General features: G+C 40.9%; 1 protein-coding gene across 1 annotated transcript in view; it reads right to left on the minus strand.

Moving 5' to 3' along the window:
* Positions 1 to 363: 363 nt before the first annotated feature.
* The window catches only part of syde2 (synapse defective 1, Rho GTPase, homolog 2 (C. elegans)), a 42020-nt gene continuing 23788 nt past the window's right edge, over positions 364 to 18595 (minus strand). The window contains exons 4-7 of the mRNA XM_063891551.1: positions 16969 to 17095; positions 8297 to 8478; positions 7666 to 7897; positions 364 to 4146 (exon numbers count right to left, since the gene is read on the minus strand). Of these exons, the coding sequence (XP_063747621.1) occupies positions 3437 to 4146; positions 7666 to 7897; positions 8297 to 8478; positions 16969 to 17095 (1251 nt within the window). The 3' untranslated portion in view covers positions 364 to 3436. The remainder of the gene's footprint in view (positions 4147 to 7665; positions 7898 to 8296; positions 8479 to 16968; positions 17096 to 18595) is intronic.

An 18595-nucleotide genomic window follows, 5' to 3' on the forward strand; every position in this document is an offset into this window, starting at 1 on the left:
GGAATGGTTTTGGTAAATGTGGCTGCAGTGCCAAGTCATTTCAAAAAGAGTGATCTGATTTCTAAGCCAAATGCAGTATACCAGCTGTTTTTTATGAAACACCATCATAATAGGTTTTTAAGAATGAATTCCAGACTTGTCAATAAAAATATACATTTCTGTCTGCAAATCATGATATTTTAGTACATTTTTGCACATAAAGTGTTTTCTATGTTTAGACAGCTGAACAACATGGAAGCTTTAGGTTGAGTGAGTTTGCTGTGCTGCTTGCTCTTTGTGTACTATTCATGAAGTCAAAAGGAAGATAATATCTTAATCAAATGGACTTTGTATTTGTGCCAAAAAAGACCCACATTCCACATGTGAATTTAAAATAATATACTTTATTATGACCATACATTTCTCAGGATCAATACAAAGCAAGTTTTCTGTTGTGTTTAGTGATACTTTTCATCCAAAGGACAACGATGACAAGACAGAAACCCTATAAAATGTAACACAAAATTGAAATGATGCAGGTGCTTGCTGAAATATTCTGTAAAAAGAGAGGTAAGACATTTGGAAGATGCTAAGACAGACAATAAGAGTACCTAATGTGAAGCCACAGCTTTGAGCATCATTGAGAAGTCTTAATCACCCCAAAAATATTGGCCATATTGGGTCTTTGAAGTGTATGCAATCACATTGTCAGCATCTGAAGAATTTGTAGGCTAGGGGATGCTCTCCATGTTGTATTTCATACTGTTAATGAGGCTCTGGTTGTTGTTTTGTTGCCTAGACAGACAGATGGTTTGAAAGGAACCCTGCTAAAACTCACTTTCACCAACCCGTTCAGAGTGACAGCAGCAGCAACAGCTTCACCACCATGAAGCAGCAGGACTGTGAGCAGGGTGGAACAACAGTGAAAATAAAAATTAAGCATCATTAAGCCCTATCTCATATGTCTTTCCTTTAAACAAGTGTTAAATAAAACAATATATACATACATGGCCCTCTCATAATTGTAAAACATAACATACAATTTGGAAGTCTGTCTTTATGTCCTCTGGAGAAAAGCTTGACAAGTGCAGTCATCTGTCTATTGGAGAAGCTGAGTGATGAACAAATGAGCGTACATTACAAAATAAGTATTTTTGCACATAAATATCAAATACAAAGGCAGATGAGACAGAGCCTTGTTTATGTCAGTAAAGCTTTTGACCATGCAACGTTCAGTACCTTAAAAAAACAAAACACCAATAATCACGAACACAGCTTAGTCCACCAGAGACACAAAACAATGTCAAATATATATACACAATACAATAAAAATAACAATATCACTTTTCTGCAAGAGCACGAGTTTATCATATTTTTTACAGCCAAAGTTGTACCATTAGTCCAGCACATTAAGATGTGTACAGGTAGCTTGAAGGGAGGAAAAGCGACTATTGCTACAACACTACGAGGTCATCAGAAGTATTTAAATACACCATTGAAATAGAAGCTGTAAAAATAATATACTCCGAATACATTTATATAATTATATACATATACATATAGGTTAAATACTGATCATTCTGATTCCCTGGATTGCTGAAAACGTCCTTTTTCGATTTAGGCAGCTAGCTTAGTCGTCTGAACCTCCGCTAACAGTTTCCACTGCGGATCTGATAATTGTGCTTCACATTTCAGCTGTGTCTATTTCACGGTTTTACCAAAAAAAGCCGGGAGAAGTAAAAAGAAGACTGGTTTGTTAAATTAAAGGAAAAGTTTGACATCTTGAGAAAATGTGCCTATTTGCTGAAGATTTATCGATTAGCTTATTTTAGCATAGCATAAACACACAAATCAAAGAAAGATATTTAAAGATACTTAATTTGTAAATTTAAGGGGTTCTGGTCACTTGTTGTTTGTTCTTTTAACTTTGGAAAAAGCCAGGCTAGCCATTTCCTCCTGCCTCCAGTCTTTACGCTAATCCAAAATAAGCTAAGCTTAGCTAAGGATCTTCTAGCTTCAGTTGAATACTTGGCATGCACACATGGGTGGTATTAAAATGATCATTTAATTGCAAATAAGTGAATAAGCAAATTTCCCAAATTGTAAAACTATTCTCTCCACATGAAACACCTTTTCTATTTTTAGTTGCAGGCTTTACATCAAATATCTACAGTGATTAGAGAGCTATTGACATTATCTTGTTTTCAATTCTGGTAGATGCATGTATTCCTGTGCGATGTTGTTTGAACATCTTACACAATGCAGAACGGAAATACATTTCAAGCCACATTCATTCAAATGTATCTTTAAGAGGTCACAGTGGCGGCTGTTTCTCTGTCAACTCAGTCTACAGTCCATATATTATTTACTGCATAAATGATAATGACAATTCACAATACTGCCTGCCTCATAAGTGCATTATTGTTGAAAAACATTTAGGGTTTCATATCTCAATAGAAAAGCTATCTGCTGCCTTAAAAAGTAAAATCCACCCTTAAACAGAATGATCACACCTTCCTCGTATGATCTTGGTAGGTTTTACTAAACACTGTGTTTACAAGCTGGAAAATAGACGGTATGAGCTGGACATTCAAGAGTTTTCCCATTCTGCACTACGGACCATTAATGTTCAATAAAACATCAGAACATATTTTTCCATCGCCATTGTAAGAGGGCATGGTTTGGTTTTCTTGGCACAATGTCTAATATAAGTATCTAATTAAATAACTTAGTTGGAAAACAATTCTTAATAGAAATGCCTAATTCATCCCATCATTTTTTCCAACAACTGAATAAATATTGAAGTATCCAGTGTCCAAAGCGTATTTTCGTATAAGTGAATACATTTTGTTTTCTACCAGTAACTTTACTTTAACAAATGTTGGCATTGGCTTTAAAGCGAGCATGAGTACAGCCCCATAGTACCTAGGATAAATGTGTACCAGCTTAAAACAGAATATGTTCGTTCTAAAAAACAACTTTTCATAACATCATAGAGGTTATCCTGTTGGTTGTCAACACTGTATCACGATCATAAGAGGTGTGGGGGGGGGCATTTTATTTCAGGGTGGATTCTCCTCTACACGTACCACCTTCACACAATTAAGGCACCTTTTAAACCCCTGAGGGGTCAATGGGTTCTTCTAATAAGAAGAGAAGCAACAATAATAACATGGAACACAAAACCGGATTGAAACAAAACAACAACATAAAGTAAGACAGTCGACCAAAAAAAAGGAAAATAAAACATAACGGAATGTCTATGGTTAAGGTACAAACGCCAGAAGTGCCCTGTTGCATTTCTTCTCCTCTCATCCTTTAATGTTTTTACAGCAGCACCACGCCATCCTCACAGGATCTTGTAGAAACCCTGTGGCTGTATCCTGAAGCACCTTGATCGGTAAAGAAGGTAATCTCCAAACCCTGTCGGTCTATGTGAGTGTGTCTGTAGTAGCAGTCAGTACCCAACATTGAGCTTGTTCTTGTTGAGCTCTCTCTCCAGGTTTCCTATCAGAGTGTCGATGCTCTCCTGCAGGTCCTTCAGGTTGACCCTGTTGCTCAGCACAGGGCTGATATCCTGGATCTTCATGTAGGCCTGATAGGTGTGCTCTTTGGGCAGAAGAGGGGGCAGGATGTGGTTGCACACCCTCTCCTCCTCATTGTCCTCTAAAGTTTGCACATTGCCTGGACTATCGCTCTCTTCTTGCTTCTTCTCCTTCTCTTCCACCTTTTCCTCCTCTTCCTTCACCTCTTGTTCTCTCTCGGGTTGCTCCTGCTCAGCAGAATCAGACGCAGGGCATGTAACCACCTGCCCTTTATCTTCTTCTGCGTCGTCCTCAGGATTCTCCTGCTCCTCCTCAGCTGCCTCCGTATCCTCAGAGGGCACGTCATCATAGTCCGCCTCTTCCCTGTTGGGAGGCAGCAGAGTTTCACAGGGGAAGTAACTCTCGCCACAGCGGCTCCAGTCGCCGGCGTAGCGGTTGCTCGGGCTGTCTAAGCGCCCCGGTTTGGGCCGCAGAACGCCCGCCATCTCTGCTTCAGAGAGATTCAGGACCTGGGGGCGCTCTTTTCTTCGCCTAATGGGAGGAGCAGACAGCAGGTCGGATGAGGCTGGAGCCACAGAGGCTGGAGGAGGCTGCGAGGAAGATCGGCCATGTGGATCCACAACTGGAGGGTCAGACAGGAAGAGAGACCACAGAGAGTTAATCAGGTGTAAAAAGACCATTTGAACTATTATCATTAATAGAAATAAGCTTATTAAATTTCTTGCCATCGGTTAAATGGGAATATTCCATTCTGAAAGAGACAATTCTGTATAGTAAATATTTTGCTACAGTAAGCAGCTGGTTAGCTTAGCTTAGCATAAGGACAGGAAACAATTGAGACACCTAAAGTGATTTTGGGTCGATTGTATTAGCCTACGAATATTTCCTAAAAGGAAACAATAATTGTACACCAAAAATACAAAAGGGATTTTTTTTTAAAACCCCCCTCGTAGTATGTAGCCATGCAGATGCTGTAGTTTTACTTGCCAACTTCCTTTTGACTTTTGTGTGTCTTGTCGTTTGGTAAAAAGTTTCAGTGAAAAGTGTTCAAAGTATTGAATACCATCACTGTGGTTTATGGAGGGTAAGCCTGCAGCTGAATAATTTTAGTTTAGAGATTTTTTTTTATTCCACGCTTTGAGTTCCACAAACAAAATCCAGAAATCTCAAAACATTGGCACTAATTATCTGCACAGGAATTTATCACTAGGTAGTAAATGAAAAACATATTATTGCTTTCTAATTTGTGTGAACCAATCCTTTAAATGTTATAAGTCGCCCTTTTGTAACTTCATAGTCAAACTTCATTCAAAAACATGCTGTGAAACACAACAAGCCTTTATTTGTAACACAACTGAGACCACAAACGTGTCTGAATGACCTTTTACAGACATCTGCATAATCCAGCAATAAATTCATTTTGAGTTATGGGAGCCCTGACCAGCACTCGGCTAAAATAATCAAAGCATGCCATGCTGTGCTGAGAGTCAGACAAACACATGCTGAAGTCACACCACCGCACACTGTGTCTCTGATGCCATCTTTCTGTACTAGTGGTTATCAGCTGTTGACTAAACCAATCTTAAAAGTTAACTAAACTGAAACCCTGTTTGGACATCATCTGACTGCCATGAAAGGGAAAAGCGAGCACTCAACACAACCAGCACAGCCCGGTTACCTGTCTGGGTTTATCTCTGTGTACCTACACTTGTTCCGCTAGCTCTCTCTTACTGGATTGGAAAGGAACAAAAAGCAAAATAGTGTTAAAATGTGTTGCTATAAGTCAGGTACAATTTAAGAACTGAAGGGTTTTTTTGTCTGGAGTGGTGTGAGAGAGGTTTGAAATATTATCTTTACAAAAATTGAGGACTTCTTATGAACCAAAGTGACTCTTTCATTCATCAGGAGTGGCAGTTGCTGATGCAGTATTTATGTGGATCGGTTGCATGCCTTGCAACTCTCCTGAGGCTAAAGCAATTATCACCTAAAACAAACAGAAATTATCCTCCTTTGGGAGACAACGTGTTATTTAATTTCAGACATGATTCACTGATGACACGATTAAACTTATTAGCTGTCAGCAGAAAAAATGAAGGCAGGAAGCAGACGGAAAATACTACTGTTCGAATAGGCAGAGGGTACTTTGTGTGCTGTATTTCTCTCACACAAACAAACAGACATTCTCCTGTTCAGTCTGTCAAACCATGTGTTCACATCTACTAACACATCGGATGGAATTCACAATGATCAACACCCCGTCAGCCTCTTCATATGCTCATGCTCTCTCACACTACCTGTAAATAGCGTCACTAGTGTCAGATGCCCTTGCCTAAAGACATGCACACTTAAGTCCTGAGCAACAATGCCTAGGAGGCTCTGGTTTCTATGTGAGAGGCGTGAAGAGGTGGCTGGAAATATCCCATAATGATTGTGAAATGTTAGGGTGAAGCCGTAGGGGCTTAGGGCTAAGGTTAAGCCTGGAATTTCTTTAATTATAGTCCAGGTATCCTACGCTCTGAGCCGGGTAGGCGGGCAGAGTTGGAGATGTACACTGAGGGCCTAAACAAAGGCTTGAACCTGGACTGAAGGGTTTTCAAGGTTGTTACAGGTCATTACAGACACTCGCTGGGTGACATCAGCTGCAGACAGGAGGGCTGGACAAGTGCAGGCTTCTACTGAAGATTAAAAACTATTATCTTGAGACTACTTGACCCCATTTTCCTTTTTGCTTACTGTCTGCGTGTATGTTCTATGCTCTAAAAAAGATGGTTCGTGTTTTTCTGTTGAAGTTCCAGTTGTACTTCACCGAGCTACCTGCAATTATGGGATTCAAGAATGTTGACTTAATCAGCTGCTTTTTCCCTCTCTGTGTGGGTTTTTCCTAGTTTCCTAGATGTAAAAGAGGGTGCTTGACTTTGGCAGTTTACATAGAATTGGTTCAACGTGGGAGTTTGAATTTAGAGACCAGACCAGACATAGAGTCAGGTCTTTTTCAGACATCAATCCGCATATCTGTTGAATGCTTCAGGTGACTGGAGAGAGCTCTAAGGATTTGAATTAATTCATGTCCGTCCAACATGATGTTACAAACACTTTGAAAATATTTATTTTAAAATATAACATGCATGTGAATCTCAAAACATTTCCGGCCTCGAGACAGGCTGACACAATGAGACAGACTTAATTCTGTAAACTCTTACTACACTTAGGATTCAGTAAGAGGGCTTAGTTTTGGACTGATGACCCTGCATATTGAAAATTGGATTAAATGGATTTTCAAACAGTCTCATCCCTAAATGTTTATAAAAGTAAAACACGGCCAAATGCTACAGTAATTACATTATATCCTGATTGCAGTAATGTGTTTCCATGGTTTATATTTATCTTTCCAAGCTATTTTATGCTGTATGCAGAGCACAATTATCAATGTTGTAATGTTTGGCTTAATCTTTCACCGTAGCTGAGACTTCAACACAGCATCCACTTAATGTCTCACACACTGATGAGAGACGCAGTGGACACAATATTTAAAAAATGCATAGGCTTAATGTTAAGGATTCTCATTAATTGCTTTCACCAATATAAATGTCGCTGTGCCTGCGGCTGTAAGTCATCATTCTCGACTCTCTTCTGAATAATGTTTGGGCCCTTTCATATCTCACAGTGAGCAGACAGCTGCAGCTGTGCAGACAGATGGATGACCTGTGTGTGACTGAAGCTGCTACTGGCTCCTGTCCTTGGTTGGGGATTGATCTTAAGATGGGGTGCCACGCCTCAAAAGTTTGGTTTACATTGGGGCTTAGAGGCCCAGCTGTGATTGGCTCAGTAAGACGTGATGAAGCGCTCTGCGGAGCAGACAGATGGTGGCCAATGGCTATCAGCAGTACTTGTGCCACTGGTGGATAACCACAAGGATCAAAGCAGCCCAGCCCTGTAACAGACCTTTGTAGAGCTGAACCGCAGAGCTGGCCTGATGAAAACCCTTCAGCAGGCACGGCTGGTATATAAATAGAGATTTACTGACATGTATTACATGATTTTTAGAATGTATTTCACCCCCAAATACCCGATGGATCTGGATTTATCATGGCAAAATCACAACATTTATTCACTAATAATAAAAATTTTAAAAATCTCTCACCAGGCCAGAGCTGCAACAGGTAATGCAAGACTTCGATGTGTTTTTTAAAATGAAGCGCACTGGCGAGCTCCTCTGAGTCGATGAACACTCGGTTGGTGTGGCAAGACGCCTCCTGACGCTGGCTGAGCAGCACAGGGCCAAAACACACCGCCAGGTTCTGACACGTCATCTTGTTCACTTCCTGGCAGGATGCTACCAACTTAAGATGGTCAAGAAGCATCTGCAGTGTCACCTGATGCACCAAAACAACAAACACAAACAGACAATAGTTTTATATTATTGGATTGTTAGCTAAAAATGTCCCAGTTTAGGATAAATAAAGTATTTCTGATTCTGAAAACAATTGACTTTAAAAACCTTTAGTTTTCACTTGGGTCTCTCTTGATTTATAATACAAAATGTTAAATAACAGGGAAAAAATGTGGGGAAAATAACCCTGGTGCTGACTTGTGGACTTCATGCCACAATTATTATTCACTGATGTAAAAGCTTACGCAATGAAGTTAAACAGCAGTCATATGTAGCATTAGGACCATCATTATCCATGCCACAATTATCCCTTTCACAACCAACTCAGTGACAAGAGCACTATGACGACTGTGAGAGGCAGCAGGATGTTACAGCTCCTCACCCTCTCCACGTCTGGCAGGTTGTCCAGCAGGCTGACGGTATGTTCTGTGTCGGCTGCGTCGTTCTCACAGCCGGATGCTCCTATCCGCAGAGGCCTCGTGGCCATGGCATCCAGCACTGCCTCATACAGGTTCTTGGTGATCAGAGGGTATGGCAGCTCTCGCAGGTAGTCCTTCAGTACTCCTGGAGAGAGGTAGAAGAAGAGTAGAGCATGAGAAAAACTTCAAGAAAGTCAACGGTTGTTAAATGAATCACTGGGTGACTCTTTGAAAGCTCTTTGCAGCAAAGCAGTTTTCCCACAGTTGTATTGAGAACAGCTTCACTACCTGACAAATACCTAAACATATATCTTTAAATAAAGTTGTCATTGAGAAATAAAAAGCTTTTATATCCCCCTGTCTTTTAAACAGCTGAAGTTGGCTGCAGAATGAGGTCCCTTTGTTTTCACAGGTGATCCTGTGGCGTCTGCTGAGATCCCTGATTGGAGTCGGGACTGACTTGGCAGCCAAAAAGTGTCGGAGGGGGGCCTGGGTTGGTGACGGCCAATTCACACCTGTGACTTCAGCCTCCCGTGGCTCAGACAAAAGCTACGGGAAAACATGAAACCCATGCTGTCTGTCTGCACTAAGCCCCCGAAATATCGCTGGCATGTCTTTTCATCAAAGGCAAAAAGAGAGAGGGGGGGGGTTGGGAATAATACGGGAATAAGAAAGGCTCTTGGCAGTATGACAGCTCTTTGTGGTGAGTGCTCTCCTTTCCCTCTGCATGAAGCAGGATCACTTTTCAGACACGGCTGGGGGCTGTGTAATCAGCAATATTGGTTGAGCTCCAAAGTAAGACTCACAAATGCCTGTAAAGAGCACCTCTGTATAATATCATTTTTTAAGACCAGAAGTGAGGTGACTATAATGATAAAATTACCTGCAAATAATCTATTTTGATGAAACTAAGAAAGACCTTCATTACTACTTGTCTGTTGTTCCAAATGCAACGATAAAAAAAGTACTTCCCCAATTCAGAATTTGTTCACAAAGAAAGGTTGACAGACTTAAATTGGTCAGACTAAGTTGGCCAATTTACAACAGCGAAACGCCTGCAAGCCAGTTTAAGTAATTAACCTGTGTTGTGCTGCTGCAATACATGAGAAATACTTGTTTCAAATATACATCAATACACCCACACTGCACCAACACACCCATTCCAACAAAGTGTTGTTGTTCTGCTATGCTGCAAACGCTGCTGATGCTTGAACACCTGCCAGCAGCCCAATCATGTCGTTTTGTGATTCGTAAGGGAAAAGTCATTCTGCTGCTATGGCTGCTGGTCCTCTACAGCTTTGTGTTTCAGTCTATTATCTTATCGGCTGTTAGGTTCAACCATGCACTTTAAGCCGGAATAACAGATTTCCTGTCCTTGCAGTCCACACCTTTGGACCATGGCGACTCTTCCCAAAGGGGTTTGCCCTCCACTGAGATACCACAGATTGCTGCTTTTCTACATCGAGCACTTGTACTAACCTGTTTTTGTCATTAAATTCCATGGCTCTGTTCATGTTTTGTGTATTTGACACTTTCACTTATGGCTTTTTCATTGCTCTTCGCACATCTGCTTGTGTTCGGCTCTTTATGCTTTTTCCTTCTATTTGTGTGCAATATTTGCATTGCTGAATAGCGGATTACAGTATGTTCTTCATGCAGCTTTGCTTATTTTGGTGAAATATAATTATTCAGATTTAGGAGTCAAGCATATTATGAGATTACAATTTTGTGCTGTGGGTTGTTACATTCTTATTGGCTCTTTACAAACGCGGATCTCTGTCAGAGGGTATGATTGTATATCAGCTTGAGGGGTGTGAAGTTGACCTACTTGATGATGATGTTCTTCTGCTATCAGCACGACAAAATGTTTCATAGGATATTGTGTGCCCCAACGCCATGAGCACATTGTTAGCATAATATTGATATGCTGCATAGCCGACATGTCTTATCATCTATCAGGAGAAAAGTTGATTTACAACACAATATCAGAAAGCTGTAGGAACTTGAGTAAAAGAACATTTCTATGATGTAACAATCTAAACAACAACGCTATATTTGCCTGTTAAGGAAGGTAAAAGGACAACTTTATCCACATTAAGCACTATTCCCTTTGTAGAAATCACCAAAGTAGTGACACAACCCCCTGAGCTTGTGAAAGGGATTAGGATGCTGTAAATAGGAGCTCCTGCTTTATCAGTTCTACATCGCCGGATTCTTCCCATACACCCAAGGTGGTTACCTCTTGCCTTCTATTTACAGCAAACTACAATAAGATCCACTGTAAATCCGCTGACATCCCTTTAGGCCCAGTAAGGAAAACGGAGGGCACAATTTAACACGCTCACTTCTTTAATCCCAGTAAGACCCTACTTGGCTCTTTAAGGAAGTCTGAGGATTAAAGCTTTGCAGTCTATTCCTAACTGGCGTTGTGCGTCAATCATATATTAATCTTATAAAGTGAATGGACAAGTATTTTAAAAATGAACGTTCGTATTCTGTGTTGTTGTATATTACACCTAATGTAAGTGATATAGCAGTGGACATAGGAGATTCTCAATATAGGATTAGAGAGTGAGAGGAGGATCTATATTCAGTTCAGCATTAACAGTTCAGTCTCAGATCAGCATTAGGTTCTGAAACTGCACAGGGGCATTCAGTGTCAACAACAACCACAACAACTCAACAATCACTCTAAACCTCTTGACTAAGCTGATCCAACCTTTCATCGATTCACAATAGCACAACATATCAATATAAGTATTAATTACTGAGATTATAGGAACTGGCGTGTATGAGGTCTGTCAAACAGTGTTCCCACTACTTCTACCTATCATAACTCTCAATTTAATGCAACTTGAAAGCATTTTAGAAGATCACACACTCAGTCCCAGGATATCAGGAGTCTTTTGATGTTTTCTATTGAACTTCTACTGGATGGATTGCCATGATATTAGATAGTCTTGTCTATGAGGTCTAGAAGATGAATCCTATTAACTTGATGAACCCATTACTTTTAATCAGAACCATAATCCGAATGTACTTTACCTGCAAAATCAGTCACATTCCCACAAACCATTTTGTGTAATTTGCTTGCAGTGCCTATTATCAAGAGTTAATCTATGCTGGTGAAAAATGTAATACCATGCTGTCAAGTGTTGTGACTCCTTCCTTATGATATTTTCTTTTTGATTCTTATATTGCATTGAATTTGTCTTGTACATTTGCACTTTGATATAGCGCGGTTTATGTAATTCATTCAAATATGCATAAATAAAGATAGGAAAAAAAGCAACTTTGTCATGAATCTAAAGCTCCTCTGAACCCAAATGTTCAACCCATCCTTACAAACACACACACACACACACACACACACACACACACACACACACACACACACACACACACACACACACACACACACACACACACACACACACACACACACACACACACACACACACACACATACCTATATTGTGCATTCCTGAGGCAGGCAGTTGTGGCTCTAAAGAAGAACAACAACTCAAAAAAGCACACCATGTCAGCACCCCCTTCTCAAGTAGACCAACACAATGATAGCTTTAAGTCAGCAGGGTCAGACTCTATCACAGCTTCAGGCACACATGCACTTAAATCTTCATAAAATGTCCCTGCCTTTCAACCTGTCCCCCATTCACCCAAGCTTCATCAGCTTAACTGATCTGTTGCGACATGTTTCCATGTTTGTTTTCACTTCTGATTCACTTCTGTTATGATTTATCTTCATCGGGATTGGTATAAAATCTGGTTTGAGCTGAATGCGATAACGAAGCATAAACAAAGAAACATTTCCTCTCCTTGACATGCTGGTTTCTAAATCTGATTACACAGAAATGCTTTCTGGACATCCCCAGCTTCCCGTTGTCAATCTTTACTGTGATTATAATAATCTGCTTGTTTCATCGCTGCAAAACAGACTGCCTGGAAACAAATATGAGCCACATGTCTTCACCCTTATCTCTGCAAAGCAAGAGCTTTTGTTGTCTAGTGATTGTGCAAATAAAAAGTACAGACGTTCCACTTGATTTGTTATTTTTTGCCTAAAATGGAAACTTAAGCACAGAAGACCCAGTGACCTTTGCTGTGCTGCGAGGCAGATCCTCCAGACAACAAGATCAGGATTTTTTACAAAAGCACTGCTTCAGAAATCATGCAATATATAACATGTTACAGTCTTTCCAGTTCAGTCATTTAAATTGTGCTCATGTGCCTGAGTTTGATGTGAGGAGAATACAGGTAAATCATTAGCCTGCTCTGAGTCACTGCTAGTGTGTGCCTTTGTGTCTTTGCCCCTGTTGTTGCCTGAGACACACACACACACACACACACACACACACACACACACACACACACACACTTTTGTCAGTCAAAAACTCTTGAATTCCTCCTATTCGTTTATGATCCGTGCACACAAACACACACACATGCGCACACACACACTTATTCCAACACACAAACACACAAGGTCATTGGCCTTGGGGTGAACAGGTGTGCTTCCCCTGCAGGTGCTTCTCTTTCCTTCACACCCGAGCTGACAACAAGCACACGCTGAGTGTCTGTTCTCTCACATTTAAACTGTCGGGGCATTGGCTTTATTCCAGGTCAGATATTAACTACACTTCTCTGTTGTGTATATAACCGAACAGCAGCATGAGTTCTGCAATCTAGAGCAGCTCAGCAATGAGAAAGAAATACAACCCCCTGATACAAAGCTTCAACTATGTGATAAAAGCTACAGATTAAAGCATCTAAAAGTGTTTTGATGTAAAGGCTCTTTTTCTAATCAATTCAGTCTTTCAATGTTTCAAATGTGCCACCAAACACTACAAGGCACACAATGCACTGGGGCACGGCTCTACCTTTGACCCCTTGTTCAAACAAAGCGAAAGGTCACTCCTCTTGTCAGTGCGGCAGTCAGCGCCTTGCCCCGAGAACAAATGGGGGTTTGTTCTCCGTCCTGCCCCCTCCCTGCTGTCCTGCACGCCCCCACAGCACTAGGGGGGGCCAGAGGAGATGTGTGTGTCGCTGCCTTGTCCGGTGGCACGGTAACACCATACACTGTGGTTTCTGCAACTTTTCCATGGCCCCCAAACCCCGGAAATGAGGGAACCCCATTTTCTGACTATGGAAACATTGCCCATGCTATATGCTGGATTCATCATACATATTTCTTCATGACTCCCGACCTGCAGTTAAAGAAATATTCTGTCACCCACACAGGCCTGCAGCTCTTTGTAAAGTGGTTCGCCTGCTTCCCCGGCAGGGCCAGGGTTCAGCTAATCCCCCATGCGTGAGCCAAATACCATCTGTGTTTGTTCGGCAACAAAGGGGGCACTTGTTAATGACTCCATGTCTTCACTGGTGTACTGCTGAGGGGGTAAGGGGGGGGGGGGGGCAAAGTAGCGAAGTAAGCTATGGAAAAGACGAGTCAGGCAAGGCAAATTAAAAGACCACAAACAAGGATCAATAACCGAGCTGTGCTGGGCTGTCCACCAGCAGTGCTTGGGACACACTGGTTTCATTTTGTGAGGATAGAGGACAGTTTCCCATCATTGGATCACTTTAGAAGCTTTGTTTCCACGCAACTGCAACAGGTTAGGCTGAGGGCTTAATTATTAGTTAAGGTCACTACCGTGCCCTCTAAACTTTTTCCACAGTGATTCATCAGGTATTTGTTTTATCTGGTTTTACTCTGCTTATAAGTCAATGCCACTGTTTATGTAAGAAACTAAGCTGCCTTACAGCCATACAGGATTTTACTGACAAACCTCAATTACCACCAAAAAACTACCAAGTGAAGCCTCTCTTATCACAACATCCTTTTGTGTTATTTTGAGTAACTCAACTATTAAAACTACTGTATGCGATAACACAGGACACAGTGTTAAGGAGAACGTGTCTGTACAGTGTTCTGGTCCAATTCAGGTTTTCCATCTTAAGTATTAATGAGGAAGACATGGGTACATTGATTGTAAAATAAAGTGATAAAGCACTTTAAATAAAACGTTTGGGGAAATACAGGTTATGGTTAGAGTAGCTCAGTTACAGTAAAGATGAGGTCACAGCCAACAGTCGTTTAGCTTAGCATTAAGACTCAAATTAAGGGAAAACAGCTCGTCACAAAAACAATATCCACCTACCAGCAATTCTGAATATCAGTCTTTTATATGTAAACATTATTTGGTTTAACCTGCAAAAGAAAGGTCAAGTTGTGGTTTTGGTTGGTGTTATGTTATAGACTCACAATGATGATCTACAGTAGGATGCTTTCTTCAGTGTGTCTACCTCCCACATAGAATGAAGTTTACATTTTAAAGTCTCCGATATTTGGTCAACATCCAACATACTGCAGCCGCTCTACAACAACACACTCTATCTATGACAGCCCTCCAAAGGGTCACATATAAACAGATTACCAGAAAGTGTATTTACTGAACACACAACACTGAAGATAATAACGTTTTTTCTTGATTGTGCACAGCATGTAGCTCGTGTTGATAGTTCTTTTGAATAGAATGGGATCTGAAACAATGGAGGGCTGCGCACTGAGCATGTTTTGCAAGCTTTGGATTGAACTTTGATCTCTGGATAATCCCTTTCACTACCTCTACTTTTAAATTAGCCGTGTGACACGCCAGCCCTCTTAGCTCATCCGTTTTCTGTACGCTCATTAGCCTCGAGTCTGTCTCCGTACTGCAGAAACTCCAATTTAATCAGCCTTTACATCTAAAGATGTAGATAATATAATATAGTATGAGGGGACATTTCACTTCAGTTATGGATTCATATTAGAAAGCATTTCTTCTAACATGAGGGGGATACAATAAAAAAACTGAAATAAGTTCAATCCACTGGCAAAGGTTGACCAAAAGTTTCAGGAAACTATGTTTTAAGACTAAACCCATGATTAAATTCCAGATGGACATTTTTGCAGCACAAACCATAAACCCCTCAACTGCCTCCCTTCCCCCTCTCCCTGTCCTCTTCCACTCACTCAGGCCCATGTGCAACTCGCTTGGTGGAGCAAATTTAGGCACCGAGCAAAAACCAACAAGCCACGCTGGTGCTGGACCTTTTTTTCTAACCCGCTCAACTGTTAACTTTGTTTTTTGCCCTGCCATGCAAATGCATGTGGATCAAAGCAGGCATGATAGGACGACGCCTATACGGGGCCTCTTCCCAAAACCAACAGTAGCTCCTACAATGCCCAGGGGTTTCCATGGTCTTCCTCTTTTTGTGGGAGAGACAAAAATCATGACCAAGTCCTTTTCTACAACTCTGCCCTCCCCCCTCATCTGTGGCATTGCTGGAATCATTACTCAAGCCAATGACACGGCTGTTTTTGTAAGCTGGGGCTCTGGGAGATGTAAGTGCAATGTTTCCATTTTAATTTCACTGCGACGGAGTGGAAATAAGCTGCAACTCATCAGAACCTGAGTGGCATTTAAATTATTTGTTGTAAATAATACATTGAGAGACATAACATTTGAAGCTTTGCTTGTGGGACTGTAAAAAAAAAAAACGTTCACACTTACTCTGCCAACATAATAACTATACTGAGCACTTTCCTAAAACATGTCATAGAAGGGGGGGGCATGTCTCAACCACAAACCTGAAGGAGAAAGAATGACCTGAATGTACAGCATGGTCTTGGTAGGTGTGCGTGCGTGTGTGTGTGTGTGTGCGTGTGTGTGTGTGCGTGCGTGTGTGTGTGTGTGTGCGTGTGTGTGTGTGTGTGTGTGTGTGTGTGTGTGTGTTGGCCCTTCCCTCAGGCACTGTTGGCTGACTGCTGGAATGCTTTTACTACAAACAGCAGACTCACACACATACACATGTGCTGACCTATCTGCAGAGGACACGCCAGTTTGGACATGTTCATTAGGACAAGGATTGGATCAATATAAAAGTCAGACTTCATTTATATAATGTCCTCTTCCTTTTTTCATGATTTATTTTGATGTGCAATAAAGCCTTGATTTCTTCATTAAGTCAGTCAGTGAATTCTTAAAGTGTCCCAAGTTTCTGTACTTTCTGTTAGTGTTGTTAATGTAATAAATGGCGAAAGTCTGATGTTTCCTTTGTCTCAAATTCTGCATTGAAATTCCACTTTATCTTCTGCTTAATGACAGACAATTAGAACAAATAAATAATTAATTGATCATGCAATAGACACAAACATAACAATCAGATTAATAATTTTTCAAAAAAATGTGACAAATATTCCATGTTTCCAAAATGTGAGAATTTGCCTTTTCACCTCGACGGTTGTAAAAGAAGAGTTGGAATCTTTTGATTTGTAGTAGTTCTTTAGGTAAAAACAACCATTTCAAAACGTAAAGTTGGGCTCTGTGAAACCGTGATGGGCCTGACATTAATCAGCCAAATGATTATTCTGGGAAATAATCAGTTGAATAACCTTAAATGGAAATAGATGTTTATCTTAGGTCACCAGTTTGGTCTTTTTCATGGGAAACCTGAGAAAGAGGGACACCAGAGGGACACCAGAAGGCTTCGGTGAGCCACTTAGTTAAATTACAAATTGTTAATCATACTGAGTGTATACGCTTGTGCTCTCTGTAACCAACGGTCCATTTACCTGTAATGACGTTAACGTCGGGATATGTGTTTTCACACAGCTCCACGGCGTAGCTGTCTCTCTCAAATGCCTCTCGCAGCTCCTTCTTCACGGCTGCAGATCCACAAAGACGGTAGAGGCCCACTACCTGGAAACACACATAGACACACAAGTAGGTCAAGTAAACATTTGACAGAGAGGAAGACAGTTTTTACAACCCTATTGATCAAATCTGCACTTAGACAATGTGCTGGACAGAAGCCAAAACTACTTACACAGGGTTACCTAACCCTACCACACATGTCTCGGAACGGAAGTCTTTTAATAAGCTTTGTTGAACAACTGACACTATAAATTCTATATTTAGACTTGGTTTTCCTATACAACTTAAGGTTTTTAAAAATAGATAAAGTCAAGTGCCTTATAGGCTATAATGCCTTAGTCAACCTTAGTAAAAACAAATGTAATTGACAACCAGTGTGTGTATGTTAAACATGGAGTAACACTATATAGCTATGGCAAAAAAAGTCATTAAACCACTGAACTATTTAGAGGAAATGCTTGAATGTATATATGCAATATGTAGCTAACAGTAGCCGGTTATCATATATTAGCCCCTTTTATGTTGCTGCAAAAGCTTAAATGTACGCAATACAGCAATTAAGTACATGTTACGTGTACAGTTTTACAACAACCATAGCTAACGTTAGCCACCGTTAGCTAGTTTAGTAAAGGTATACAGGTAACATTCCTGAGTAGAATGAAATGAGAACAATTGGTTTTATTTAAATTGTAAAAAGAAGATTGGGTTGTTTCTTCTTTTTAAAGATGTATAGTCAGACCTTAGCTTAACTCTCATGTAGCTGATCATCATTATAGATCTGTGAGCTTGCGTTTCAACTCTTAGCTTAATGAAAGTGAATAAACGAAAGAATGTGGGCTGTGTTTTGCCAAGCTACCCTCAGAGGTGTGATAAAAATGTCACATCTTTAAAACTGACTGGATAAACAGTGAGCATGACTAAAAGCCCAACTGACAGCTCAGCATTTAAAAAAAAAGCAGTAAACCATTAATGTTTCTTTACCTACACCTCCGCAGCGTGACCTAAGGAACTCTTAACAATTTCCTCCAGACGCTGACATTTGATAGTTGAAACTTGGCACCATTGGTCTCCTTGTTATGTTGGGATTAAGCCTGACTACAGACATACCATAATTTCTCCTACATGTGTCTGTCTGGTATGTGGCATAGCAGACCAACTGGTGTGGTTGCCCCGGTAACGTGTTAAGTGAGTGGGCTGTGAATGGCGTGCAGGGTCCACTTCCACACAAACACAAATACACACACACATACACACTGCTGGCCTTTCCGGGCTCCAGTGTAGAAGCACTATAAGGTCTCCCCAACAGACTAACTGTTTTGAGCGCTCTTCGTCGTTGAGGGCGAGCAGAGTTTTCTAAACCTCACACGAGAGGCAGAGGGGAGCACAGATTAGGCAGGGATTTGCCTTTGTGTGAGAGTAAACAGAAGTCACTGGGCACAATGAACAACAAGTCCATTCAGAAAAAAAAAGAGTCTCTTTTTGAAGGAGAGCCGAGCACAGGCATGGACCAGCTGTTAGCAGAAAGTGGGTTCGCACTTGTGCACC

This window comes from Eleginops maclovinus, chromosome 9 (assembly GCF_036324505.1).
Source record: "Eleginops maclovinus isolate JMC-PN-2008 ecotype Puerto Natales chromosome 9, JC_Emac_rtc_rv5, whole genome shotgun sequence".
NCBI lineage: Eukaryota > Metazoa > Chordata > Actinopteri > Perciformes > Eleginopidae > Eleginops > Eleginops maclovinus.